The following is a 14,400-nucleotide window of genomic DNA, read 5'->3' as shown; positions in this document are numbered from 1 at the left end:
TCCAAGGAACTCTGAAGATCTAAGAAGCATAATTGAAGTTATAATTATATAAATTTACCTGTATATACCTATATATTTGACATGTCACCATATTGCCAAGGTCTGGAAAAAGACCAAAACTGTCACTGTCCACTGTGATGGACTGAGAGGCCAAGCCAAATGCCTTCTGCAGAAAAGTTTTATGGTCAGATGAGACAAAGACTGAGCTATTTGGTCACAGTGACAAGAGGTATGTTTGGAGGAGAGGTGAGGCTTTCAAACATAAGAACACTGTACAAACTGTCAAGCATGGTGGTGTAAACTTCTGAACACAGCTGTGTAAGAACATTAAAAATGTTATTCGCTCTTTTATAAATACAATATTTTATTTAACTTTATTCCTACAAATCTTCACCACAGAATGGTCAATAAAACAGGAACAAAGTTGTGGATGCACTTAACAGTTTTAATTTTACCATAAATAATAAAAATGACACATTAGTCTTTCACAATACAAACAAACTGAAGTCGACAATATATAACCAGAGCTTCCTGGAAGCTAACAGAAACAGATAAGAAACCAAATAAAACACTATAAACAAACACAATGTTGTAAAAACAAAGTTACAAGTAGTGCTCCAGGAAATAATGTAGCATCGCTCCTGCATAATCAATAAAATAAGCATGTTTGCATTTCTTAGTAAGGATAACTGAAGTGAGGCGACACTGAGGTGAAACTTGGAGATGTCAAACTTTCAAGGTGCTCTGACTTTATAAAGTACAGCAGTGTTAAAAGAGGTGGAAAAATAACAACTGAGGTTGTTAACAAATATTTCTGAATTCTAGACAGCTTCACATCTGCTGCATTAACTACAAATATTCATTAGTGTGCAATAAAACAAACTCCTTCAACCCACACTGTGAATGGCAATATGGATACAGCCCCAGCTTCCTTATAGCTTTAAAAACTTGCAGCTTAATGAAAATATACTCTGTCTAGATTACACCTGAAGCAAGTTAGTCTTAAAATATACACATCTGACTTCAGTTTAATCACAATATACAATATCCACTATAAGGGCATGTGTTCAAATGATGGCTCTGGAAATGTGGTGGGTCATGAACCCTGACACAGGTCAGACCAAAGCTACAGTCAGACTGATAAATCAGGAAATGAATTAATGCATAAACATACATAATGGTACGGTTAGAGCTGGCCTTTAAAGTCGATCTGTGGTTACATCACAGACGTCTTACTGACTTCTTACAGCTTGTCTGCTTAACCACAGCACTGCTGGTGGCTCGGACACAAAGTCATCATAGATATACACCAACAACCTTCAAACTTAAATCACACACTTAGAGTCGAGATTATCAGATTTTAAATGGGGCTGATTTTCTATAAAACCATGGCATTCCTGACCTTCTTTAACTCCTCTGTACATGGTGGATAAAGTCAGCTAATGATTCAAGAAATCTCTGCATGTCCTCAACTGTTTTTAAACTTGGCGGGTAAATTTCTGTGGACCTGAGTAAGTACAGTGCTGAGTTTCAGCTGAGCTAAAATCACGCAGCAACCTTTAGAGCTGAAAAATGAACCAAAAACATAAAGTGGAAAAAAACTGTAGTTCCTCAAGTGGCCACTTGAGGCTGCCTCCAAAAGGCAAAAAGTCCCCATAGACTCCCATTATAAAATACCCACTTTCACAGCATTAATATGTTTACAGGTTGGCACTAACTGTGGATATTTCCCTCCTTCATATCAACTGTACAGGGCGTGGCTTGACCTTCACTAAGTGTATTCACTGAACTCGACCTCTTAAAGGTCTTTGTGTTGTTCTAGAGGCTTTTGGAGCATTTTTAATAGAATTAAATAATCTCTGCTAATCCAAGACCGCGTCTGGGTTTTAGATTTGGTGAGTGAAATTCTGCTATCTTTTAGGTCGTCCACACAGGAAACAGTTTCCTCACTGTCTATCGCTTTGTAGCTGATGGGTGATAACAAGGCTTCAGATGCTCCCTGTCACAACTAAATCAATGTTATCCCTCGCTCTCATTGAATGTCAGTGACTTTCTACATTCTTATCCTGTGGGGACGCACCTTAATCGAGTGATATATGTGTCCTAGAAATATAACTACAGGTTGCACAGATGCAGACTACTGTAATTGGCGCCTTAACTACCAGCATTTCATCCTACGTTTTTTCCCCAACGTCTTTTTCTGTTGTAAAAGAGAAACTTCATCCCCATACAGTGTTTGGAAGCAAGGCTGCAGAGAACGCGAGGGGCACCGTGCACAAGTAAAACTGTTGGTGGCATAATTGGGAAAGTGGTGACAGGCTGTCCTCACATGGATGCAGCTGTCGCTGAGGAAGCACTGACAGGTCTGTGCTGGAGTGCAGATAGGTGATCACACTATATGCATAATGTGCCCGAGTGCAATGATGGCTCACTTACTTGCACCTTGGCACAGCACGCAGCAAACAAACTGGACTCACCCTCACCTGGTGTGAGTACAACAGGTGTACTTGTGACTTCATTGGCTGATGTTTCCTAAAACTGTAAGTCTAACAGACAATGCGGCAAGCCATGTGGATTAAATATGAAGCGATCAGCGGTTTACATCAGAAGCAGCCGTACTTTCAAATTGATCCATGTTAGGAAACAATGCTTTTTTTCCTTCGGAATCCACCTGCTCGCATGCTACATGTGCACAGCTGATCGTGAAGCACTACTGTTTCTATTTTTCTATGTTTAATACATAATTGTACATATTGGTCTCAGAGTTCCTGCATGACTTAAATGTGCTCCTTTTTAAAGGTAGGTTGATTACTTTAGTCATTTAAAGTGAAGTGAATCTTTCCATCAGAAAATTTATATCCATCCATCCGCATGTGTCTAACAGAGTAGATATGCTTCAGCTACACAGGTTGCCTTTCACCCATGCCATTTGTGCATGATGTGCATTTCCTTCATCATTTGTTAATAACTCTGAGTATACATGCAATAAACAATAGGTATGATGTATGTGGCCAAAACATTTCCTGCTTTGACATTTAATTAAATACATTAACTCCAAAAATGACCAAAGTGCAGGTTGGTGCTACGATGGTCAGTGCTGCCACCTGAGAGCAACCTCACGGGGCCTTTTGTGTGACATCTTCATAGGTGTTCCAGTTTCCTGCCACAGTTCAAAGACAAGCTTGTTAACTTAGCTGGTGATTCTAAATTTGCTGTAAGTGTAAATGTGAGCATAAGTCTCTGTTTTATCCCTCTGATCCACTGACTGCCTGTCCAAGGGTACCCCGTCTCTCACTCAATGTTAATGCTGAGACCCTCGGGTGGGTTTCTCAGAGTAAAGCTACTACTCTACATCAAAAGGAGCCAGCTGAGATGGTTCCAGCATTTCACTAGCGCCTCCCAGGTGAGGTGTTTGGGCATGTCCAACAGGCTGGAGGCCCCGGGTCAGACCCAGGACAAATGGAAGAGATTATGTCTCTCGGGTAGCTTGGAAAAATCTGTGTCCCCCCAGGAAGCGCTGGAGGAGGTGGCTGGGAGAGAGGTAGGTCTGGGGATGTCTGCTTAGACTGCTAGAAACAGCCTAATTTAATTTGTGGATAGTAACCTATTAATAGGCTGAACAGTAATCTAACTGAGCTAACTGAAAGCATCACCTCATCTTGAAGGCTAATGAGTGTATCACACGTGCGCACCTGTGGTGATCTATTGCAGCACACCTGCACACCACTGAATCAAGGTAAGAGGTTAAACTAGAGGCCACCAGAGTTAGGTGTGTTATGGTACTCTCTACAGTACTTTTAAGACGCTATAGATCTTGAACAAGAAGGAAAATATAAAACATCTTGGGGAAACTGAATACTTACAGCATGATTTAAAGGGTCACATTTTTAAGACATCAGCACAAAACACTGGCAACGTCAATACAAAAACCAGTATCGGCTGAGTTAAAAGTGAAACATCCATCCCATTGCTCTTTGGTCCTATCAGCCATGGAGCTTCACCACCATGTGATCTTGAACTCGTAGATGGGCCTCTTGCAGTAGTAATGGTTGATGAGGTGTTTATCACAGACGCCGATGCACTGCTGCTCGGCGGTGATGCCGCGCTCGGCCAGGTCACTGACGATGCAGTGCAACAGGTCATAAACGTCCGCCACCGCCTCCCACGGTCCAAAGGAAACGTCCACCTCGCAGTGATGCTCAAAGAGCTTGGCCTCACTGTCCGAGCGTTCGAAGCGCAGAGAGTTAAAAAGAGGGCGTTCATACGGCGTGATGGGCATCTCCTCCTTGTAGACGCAGATCTTCAGCTTTGCAAACCGCGCCTTTTTCTGCATGGCTCTCAGTTTAGCGATTTCCACGATACGCTCCAGATTGTCTGAAATGAGAACAGAAGCATTTATCTATACACAGGATGGAGCTAGATAATTAGCTACAGTTTTTTAGAAAAAGAAATAATAACTATTTGTAGTAGTTCATTTCTTTGCACTGTCTCTGTACCTCTTTGGTCCCTTAAGTCTTACTATTCGTGTTTGTCTGGATATTTCCTGTTTCACTTTGAAGGTTAGTTATCTTTTGTGTCCTGCGTTAATTTTGCTTCCTGTCTCCCTCTTCCCCCATTCTTTAATTATTTCCTTATGTGTATTGTTGGGATGATAAACATGTATCATACATGTTCTCATCTGCTGTACGGCTGCATCTGATGTTTCTATAACAGCGACTGCTGAGCTGGCTGAACTGAGAGACTGTTGCTTCCTCTGTGATCGGGGTCGTGACCACTGCTTCGCTGTCAGAGGCAACGCCACAGCAGATGATTTACTCCACAGCAGGAGAGTCTTTAATTTTTTGCCATCTTTCTTAAAGTGATTTTAACTCTCTAAGTGAGAGCATTTAGACTCCTCAAGGAGGAAAACTGTCAGCACGTCATTTGGTTTTAGTCGTCACTTGGCAACAGCATCTGTGAGCTCTTTTAAGTCGACTAAGGCGAGAACACGAGCATTTTCTCACTCCCTAACCTCTTCTTATCGACAAGAAAAAGCTATGAACACCAAAATCAATGTCTGTGTTTGTTTTTGCCATGAACCTGTGCCTTTTGTGATGCTTTTCAATCTAAATAATAATAATAATAATAATTATAATACCAATACCAATTATAATACCAATAATAACAGCTGAATGACTCGCACTTGCACAAAGTAATCTGCAGCCTTTGTGGGTCAGTATGTGCAAAAACCGGCACAAACTGGATGAACTCGTCAAGATGTGCTATAATATTAGCCACCATTAACGACCTTTAGCATCCTTTATATGATGAGCTTCAGACGATTGCATCAGTGCAAAGGTTTGACTTTCATCAAATTAGCACCACCAGGTTCAGATTCTGAATTCTCTCCCTCGTGATTCATGGTAACAGCTTTGTACATTGTACCATATGTACTGTAAGTGTGTATGTATTGTGTTGGACTATTGCCTACAAAGCAAATGCCTTAAGGGGACATTAAAGTTTTACTCTACTCCCTAACAGTGTAAATATTTCATGTGTTTTTAACAGCGGGCTTTTGTAGGACAGAACATTTATGACGTATTAAGACTCAAGAGTTACCATGACTTCCCCATGGTACACGGTAACTTCAAAATGAATAGAGTCTTTAGTCTGTAGAGTTTATGGATTTTTATTTTTATATGTATTATTCTAGACACTTCATTTGCTTTTTGTGTGCACCACAGATAAATAGCTCACTTTATGTGTTTATGAAAGCATGTGTTTTATTAAGGACACAACCAGTCTTGACTCAAATCACTGTCTAATCTAGTTGCTTTCTTCCATTTTTAAATAAATCTGCCCGAGTACAGCCTCTCCGCTTCCTTTTCTCTTCCTGTCATATTTTGTATTTATTTTACATGAACCTTAATTCACATCTTATAAATAAACCATTTCCTTGGTATGAGGCCATTCTCGCTTCCATTAATCGAACAACACTTTACACTTCACACAGGATATGCCAAACTCATTATCAGGAGCTGCATCTCATCAAGTTGTTTCAGCCTTCAGCAAATAAAAATTTCATATTAGACTTGATTCATTTACTTGTTTGTTTTTTTTACACCCCTATCAGCTTACTTATAACAACCTGAGGGTTTAAATGCTAACGACAGCCAGGTTAATCTAAAGAGCATGGGGTGACTTCAACACAATGAAATAAAACACAACAACACTTTAAATATTGAGGCTCTAAAATGTAATTATTTGGTTCAGAAGTCGCAGAGACCCAAGAATGTGCTTCCACTGCATATAATTTACACTGTGTGCACATCACACACATTGAAAAGTTAAGTGTGTAGCTGTCACAGCATTATTACAGTCTGCAACATCTTTGAAAAGTTTTCTTTCACAAAGGTTGCATGTGTGAAGGACAGACTTCCCCAGATACCTTTGTAGTAGGGCAGCAGATCGAGGAAAGCTTGTCGAACTTTCTCCCCTGTGAGTGGCTGGATGTCCTCCAGGCTGTCCAGCAGCGGGCCGATGGCATAGTACTGAGCCTCTCTGTATACCGCTCTCACTCTGTCACGGTGAGGAAGCTCGCCTTCTCTGAGGAAGTTCAGGATGTCCCTTTGGATGGAAAGGCCATTGATAAACTGATAAAAAGCCTTAGTACTAAATCCCAGCAGTCACTGGTTATGTTTGAGCTTTTTCAATATGCAGAGTGTTCTTCCACAGGAAGAAACACTTGATTGAAATAGATTATTGATCACCTTCTGTGCTTTGACACAACTTAAATGGTGTACACAGCCGGCTGTAATTATTCTGTTGTCACTGTTGCCTCTTTTGAAAGCTGAAACTATTGTTTTTTTTAATATTGATTAGCCCTGCTGGGTAAAATCTGTTAAACGATGAATGTACAAAATGGCAAATATTATGCAGAAAAATATTCAATAATCCTTTTCCAATAGCTTGCTGTGCCTGGAGCACTGTGCACAAAGCAGACAATATTAAGGTTACCATGCCTGAAACAGCAAATGAGCATCCTGCTCACATAAACAACTGTGAAAGCAATGTGTAACCCTCAGCTGAGTCTGGCACATCCTGATGCCATTTTTATTATTTTAAGATCAGTTTTTACTAATCAGAGACAAAACATAAAACTCATTTTGTCTGAACACAGTCCTGGCAACTATTTCCTTGCATCCAGGTGACCAGTTCCTGAATATGAGGTCTTCAGGTGTTGGAATAATGTAAAAGGCAGAAAAAAAAAAAGAAACACAAAGTGTTCTTGAATGCCCTTCAGTCAGGACAACACATATCAGAAGAAGATTATTATGGTTATTTGACAGATGTGACACTGACTAATATCATAAACAATGTAAAAGAAGGAGCAGAGGTGGAGGTGGGTTTCAAAGAAGCTTGCAGCACCTCAAGCTAGGCTAATGTAGCTTAAATAGTGTCCCTGTATGAGATTTACCAATAGGTATCCAGTCTAGGAACACGTCAACCTTAATGTCTAATGATGATCTGCTCTGTGCAACTGGTCATTGCTTACAAATGCAGATACATTTAAAAGCTAATACTCTAAATGGTAAACATGATAGCTGAGGGTTGTGAGATTGAATGCAAACACTGAATGCAAACACAGGCTTTGTGTAACCAAGGCCTGCTCAAACACAAGTGGCAAATACAAATAGTAAGAGTGGACTGCAAAGGAAATCAGAAATCTTCCAGTAGCAACACTTTTTCCAGAGGACCATACAAAGCAAAAGGGTCACATAGTCGACAACTGAAGAAAAATTTGGTTACACTTAAAATAATTGTATACATGTTTAAATTAATCTGCCCTGATCAAACACACTGCATTGAAACATAGCTAAAAAGCATTAAAGACTCATGTAGTCACTTATCTTGACTGTCATGGGTCAGTCCCAGCCCCCAGGCCATACTTTGCCCATGTGTGATCTAGGTAGTGATTATCAAACTAAAATAAACCCACTTGGTGTTACTGAGTGATCCTAAAAACCACTGACACCTGACCCAAATCAGACAGATCGTAGCACACCTCTCATCATCACCTGGAGATGCTGAACACAGCATCTTTTCCTCTGGAATAAAACGTCGTGCACAATACTCAAATCGTTGACCAGAAACGCCTCCACAGCAGAGGAAAATGATTGTGTGACTGCATCATTACTTTCCTTTCAGCCAGATGTGCCACTGCCGTACCAAGTCAAGAAAATCCTTAGCAATACTGAAATCTTGACAGGAATTTTGAATCCAATTTAAAGTGCTGGAGCATGTCCTAGTAATCACACACCAGGTGTCAGGCCATTGAGACATACATGTTTGTTTGCCTTCTTCATATAGCTGTATGTCTTTTCCTTTACTCATCCTGCATATTTTATGTAGATTCACTAAGAGACACTGACTCAGAAAAGTTGGTTTCCTTCTGTTTCTCTGCAGCAGAGCCTGGAGGGCTTGTGAACTTAAGAGGATAAACTGAATGCAGAAAAATACTGGACGACAAGCTGCTGCAGTGCACAAGATAACAGCAGCCTGGAAGAAGATTTATTTTCCAGCGAGACAATAGGAACCAGAACACAGAATTGGCTAAAAACATCCCAAATGAAAAGGCTCCTTCTGAGCGTGTGCAGCCTGCAGTGCCAGCACCCTCTGAAGTTTTCATTTTATTACTTTATGCAGTTACTGTATGTTCTGCCTTTCAAGCTGATCGAGTTGTGTTTTTAAATCTTTAATTACACCTCTTCACACATTTCAGCACTGAGCTCAGGTCAACCCACTTCTTACATAAGTCATCTACTCCGTTTGCTCTTGTATTCATATTTAAAGCTTTTCCATTGTAGCAATGGACGGCTCTGGGGATGATAGTGCTGGTGCGCCGTCTTTTACACTGAAATACCTTTTGTACATTCAGGATGAAGCCTATTGGTTTCAACGATTCCTGCTTTATTTTACTACTACTGTAAATATGCAAAATAGCTGTAGCTTTAGTATCACGGCAAATTTAAAGTTTGTGTAATCCTTTAAATTCTTGTTCATTATTTGAGGGTTTTATTTTGGTTCTTAGGTTGTTTATTGTTATATTTAGAAATAACAGAAGTACTTTTATGGTCATACGTGCATGTAAATAAAAACATGGGGTTTATACTGTATGATTAAATTCTTATTTTGCCAAATTCTTTTCACACAGCAGTCATAAAAAGTCATTATAAATAACATAAATTAAAAAAATAAGAACTCAAACATTGGAAAGAGAAAGTACAAGTAATGACTATACAAAAAATAAAATGAGTTAAAGAGAAACGTGTTTTAAAAAAACCCGAGTTGTATTTATGCTTGTGCAAGTTTGCAAAACAGGTCTGTCCAGATTTTTGTGACAGTAGATAATAATAACAATAATAGTACAGTAACAGTGAGTCGTGATGAGGTGAAGGAGGGGGAGTACTGACTGTTTTACTCATGAGTCTAATGCTCTTTTTGACTTCGGTTTTAGACTCCTGTAGAAGTGTGAACAGCTGAGGTTGTGGGTGTGTACTGGGTCTAATGATGTTCTCGCCCTCCTGGTGGTATAAATTGGATTTTAGATTGGATTTTCATATCTCTTGAGCCTTTAGTTCTCCGTTTCGGTTTCTCTCCACTTGAATTCTTGTTGGGTTTTATTTGGTATAATTACTCATGTTAGTTTTCCTAGCTTTTTCCGACCCATCTTCTTCTATATATATATATATATATATATATATATATATGTCTTCTCTAAGTGTTAGTCACTGACTTCCTGTTTTATTTTGGCAGTCATGTGTCCTTTGTGCTTTGTGTTTAATTTTACTTCCTTTGTCTCATTATCCCTGATTAGTCTCACCTGTGGACCCAGCTGTTCCCTATTTCCCTTTTTAAGTGTCAGTAAAAATTATTTCAGTTATCCTTTGCTCTTTGTCACAGTGTCAGTTGCCCTTCCCTGTGTGGTTTTTTTTTCTGGATAATGCTCGTTGCATTCTTGCTGGGCTTTCCAACTGTAGAATTAAAAATGTGTTTTCTGTTTACTCAGTTTGTCTTGAGATTTAAACTCAAGACAAACAGGTAAACTTGTCGATCAGGTGGTTTTATTAAGGACTCTCCTGGCCACAGCTCTGCCTCTTTACTGCTCACTGTGTGTCAGAGAGGACAGGCTCCAGCTCCACTTAAAACTAGGACAGAGTTACATTCCCAGCTACTGTGTCACTGAGCTTTTTATTACTGCCTGTTTTTCTTTTTTTCCCCAAAAAACAGGTTACTTGGACTGTATCTGCGAATAATTCCATTCCCACATGTGCTCCTGCATACATTCACAGTCTGCGTGCACTTACAGCAAATGCCAATAACATGCTTGTGCTGTCCTGTACAAAGAGCATCGCCTTCCTGCTTTTCTCCACAACACACAAAAAAAACCCCCTAGTTATCACATCAAACTCTTCTTTAATGCAAAAACAGATTACTGACAGCCAGATAAAATACTTACTAACAGCTATCACTAGTCTAAAAATGCAGGCAGCTAGCTAACCAATAGGCACCAAAATACTCACCAATCAGGTAGTCTAATTAAGACTCCAGTCGCCACAGGCCTAGAGACCAGTTGGTGACCCCAGCCCCTGTGGCAACTATTGATTGGTAAGGAAAATTATGTCTTTCCTGGCCAGCTGGTCCATGGTTGTTAGCGGGTGCTACTGCCTGTAAATTCAATTGTTAAAGCCCCACTCAGGCAGGCTTATTGACCAGTGACTGACCTGGCCTGGCAACCTCTGGTCACTAGGGAAAATATGTATTCCTTAATTGATTGGAAAATGGTTGCCTGGGCTTGAGGCCAGTCGGTGGGGAAACTGGCCAAACCAAAAACTTCTTCTGCAGAGACTGTTCACCTTCAAAGTAAAAGCTAAGCCTCACTGCTTTAGCAAAAATATTTCAAAAGGGGCAACTTTTACTTTGGCAGGCAAACCTTCAAGTTTTCACTTTGCAATGCACGTTTTCAAGTTTCACTAACGGTCCACCAGTAGTTGGGAAGTGCTTGCAGAGAAGTTGGCATCTTTAAGGCAAACTTTGGGAGACTGCAGCAATCTGCTTCCAACCATAGCAATCGCAAATTTTTTACTGCTTTGCAACAGCTAGCAACCATTCACCAACTAGCTGAAAAATACTAATTTTTCCTTAGCAAACAGAAGCAGCTATCCCCTCAGACATGTTTTATTTTATCTGGAGAATGACTGACCTATGTGTGAAACACAGAGTTTACAGATCTCAGTAAAGTCTTGTTAAACTCTGCTGAGGTTGTTTTTTATAAGAGATGTCTAAACAGTAAACTCTCTTTTTTTCTTTTTAATTTGCCTCACCTTTTCTGTCATGGATTTTTAGTATTTGTGACATTGAGTTTTGGTACTTGTCATCTTCTTATTGTGGCCTTTCTAATCTTCACAGTGATTTCACTGTGTAATCAGTGTGACTCTGTCGGTCTGTTTATGCCCCCATTGCCGTTTCCTGTTTATTGAAAGTGTCACCCTTCATGCTCACTTTTGATTCCAGTTTGTTTCTTCGGATAAATAAAGGTTTTCTTTCTGTTTAATGCATCTCGGTTCCCTCTGCACCACTCATCCATGACATTTTCAGTCCTTTTCTGCTGACTTTGTTCGCAACTTGTCTGCCCTCCATAATCTAAAATGACAGCAATCTAACTAAAGGCCACAGTGTTATGTTGTGACAGAGGCTGCAATTTTCATCCTATCACAAATACAATCTCAGTATGGACATTATATCTTCGGAAATAAGCAACAAATAAGAAAAAGCAGCGGCACAGAAATAGATACGTAAATCAACTTTGAGTGCTAGCAGAAGAGACCAATTTATTTCACAGAATACCTGATTCACCGAGACCTGTCAGAATATAATGAGCTGTCTGCAGCAGCTTGAAAATCTTCAGATCACAGAGCGTGAACCTTTCAAAAACTAAAAGTTTGTCCTCCACTAAGCTGCCTTTTAAAAACTTTGTACTCCCACATATAACCCTCCTCTTCCTCAAACTCATAAGGAGATATCACTGCAGGCAGCAGCACTGATAATGATGGTAATATCTTTGCTTGAATCTCACCCAAAGTAAGCTCCATCCCGATCGATGAAGTAGCGCCCCTCTGCATCGCGTGGGATGTAATGACGGCCGCTAAACATGGCAGCCAGCATGGTGTCCTCATATCGCCGCAGTGTGGACAGGCGAGTGGTGAAGTATGTGCCCCCGACGTTTAGAGAGATGACCTCTGGAAACTTAAAAGGAGAAATACGACAGATTTAAAATGAAATGCATATTTTACGGTGCAAAAAAGCAAATCATAAGTAGGTTTTAAGATATTTCCAGTGAAATTCGCCACGTGCATTTTAAGAGGCTTTAAGAGGCCAAGGTAAATGTGATATTACACCAAAAAATGTACTGGAACCGATCTGAGATTCCAGTTACATTTGTTTAGATCTTCTAATAATTTACTGGTCAGGTTCAGTCTCCATCAACAGCTTTACTTTCTAAATCACATTCTTTCCAGCTGATGAAGATTTATTTTTAAAATGTATGGTGCAGTAAAAATGTCTTTTTAATATGATGATTTCCCTTATGAAGGAAATACAGTTATCCAAACTTGCCTGCCCTGTCTTAAAAAGTAAACCTAATAAGTGGTTGTGCCAGCCTTAGCAGCAAGAAGTACAATTAAGTGTTTGTGATAACTGACAGTGAGTCTTTCTGTGGATGAGTTTTAACCCACTTTTCTTTGGGGTCTCTTCTTCCAGTGTGGCTGTTTTAAATTCAGCCACACTGGAAGGTTTTCCAGCATGAACAGGCTGATTAAGCTCATGCAAAAGCATCTCAATCTGTTTTAAGTCCACAGTTGGCCACTCCAAAACCTTCATTTTGCCCTTTTTCAGCCATTCAGAGGTGCACTTTCTGGTGTTTCAGACCATTGTCCTGCTGTAAGTCAGAGTGCTTTTAACCTTCAGGGCATGAACTGATGGCTGGACATTCTCCCTCAGGATTTATTGGTAGAGAGCAGAATTCATGGTTCCATCAACTACTGACCCTTACTGAGCCAAGTGAGGCCCACGGTTCTTCAGATGTTGTTCTGGGTTCTTTTGTGACCTGCTGGATGAGTAGTTTTTGAAATTTGTGGATAATGGCTCTCACTGTGGTTAGTCCCAAAGCCTTAGAATAGGCTTTGTAACCCTTCCCAGAATGATAGATGTCAGTGACTTTGTTTCTCGGATGTTCTTGACTTTGACATCTTTGACTATTATAGTTAATTTATGATTTTTGGGAGGAAGTCAATTTCTTTTTCACATAAGACCAGGTTGGTTTGGATAGTTTGAAGTAAATTTAAAAACTGTATTTTGTATTTACTTGGGTTATCTTTATTTAACATGCAATTTGCTTGATGATCTGAAACTAAAATATTTCTCAGCCGCTTTAAATGACATAAAAGGCAAAGTTAGAGAGGCAAGGCTAAGATGGCTTGGGTATGTGCAGCTGAGGGATAGTGGATATACTGGAAAACAGATACAGCATGTTTAGCTGCCAGGTAAGAGCAAAGGAGGAAGGCGCAGAGAACATTTATTGATGTAATGAAAGACAAACTGCAGAGGGCTGGTGTGATGAAAGCAAGAACACTCTTTTCACTAAGTGCAATAAGAAAATGAATATTACTTTATTTTCTATTGCAGATTAAGAAAATCTTGCTGTGTGAGCAGGTCTCAGCAGCCTGTGGTTAAGATGATTAACCTGCTGTGCCTGTGTTTAGCTCCATCAGTCATGTGACACAATTGCTAGCCAATCATCACAGGATTCAGCAGCTCAACCAGCCTCTGACCTCTGGATAAATATGTATACCCATCAGCACGGTGTTGTTATTTGGTAGTAATAAGGTGGTTATAATTAACGGGATGTTTATGAGAGTGTACCTGCAGTTGGTGTTTAATGAGTTTTCTTTATGTTAGAAGCTGTGTTGTTTGGTGGCTTGTGCCACTGTTTTTTTTTTTTTCATGGAAAAGAGGCCTACCTCCTGTTCCTGGGTGTTCAGCGAGGAGCGGAGTGGCGTGCTCAGAGTCAGGCTCGGCGAAGGGGAGGCCGGCTTTCGGAACTCGTCCTCCACAGAGTCCGAGCTAGACATGGCATCGCCCGGTTTCTCGGTGTCCCCAGCGGCCGAGAATACCACCATCACTCTGGGTAGAGGCAGCGTCCGTCTCTCCTGAATGAAGCGTCTCACCCGCGTAGCGGCGGGCAGCGGGCTGAAGGACAGAGACTGGCGCTCTCTGCTGCTGCAACCGTCAGAGCCGTTGGAACCGCTCGAGCCATTCTGCTGCATGCGCGCGGCGGGCCAGCTCTCAGCCAGGCAGGTACGA

General features: G+C 40.5%; 1 protein-coding gene across 1 annotated transcript; it reads right to left on the bottom strand.

Annotated features, from left to right (window-relative positions):
* Window positions 1-424: 424 nt before the first annotated feature.
* Window positions 425-14,363, bottom strand: kctd7 (potassium channel tetramerization domain containing 7). Its single transcript, XM_004561792.4, has 4 exons — window positions 14,058-14,363; window positions 12,116-12,285; window positions 6,428-6,606; window positions 425-4,374 (listed from the first exon to the last, which is right to left on the bottom strand). The coding sequence occupies exons 1-4, from the start codon at window positions 14,361-14,363 to the stop codon at window positions 3,998-4,000; spliced, it is 1,032 nt and encodes a 343-aa protein (XP_004561849.1). The 3' UTR covers window positions 425-3,997.
* Window positions 14,364-14,400: the final 37 nt, after the last annotated feature.

This window comes from Maylandia zebra, linkage group LG10 (genome assembly GCF_041146795.1).
Source record: "Maylandia zebra isolate NMK-2024a linkage group LG10, Mzebra_GT3a, whole genome shotgun sequence".
Lineage (NCBI taxonomy): Eukaryota > Metazoa > Chordata > Actinopteri > Cichliformes > Cichlidae > Maylandia > Maylandia zebra.
This window is presented reverse-complemented; position numbering and strand designations above follow the sequence as displayed.

Bases quoted from the DNA above. Each gene is read 5' to 3' on its own strand.
- kctd7 (XM_004561792.4), bottom strand. From the start codon at position 14,363: ATGCAGCAGAATGGCTCGAGCGGTTCCAACGGCTCTGACGGTTGCAGC. The intron at 6,607-12,115 runs GTGAGATTCAAG...TTCCATCCAAAG, and splicing joins CGGGATGGAGCTTACTTTGG to GGACATCCTGAACTTCCTCA. The intron at 4,375-6,427 runs GTATCTGGGGAA...TTCTCATTTCAG, and splicing joins TCTGCTGCCCTACTACAAAG to ACAATCTGGAGCGTATCGTG.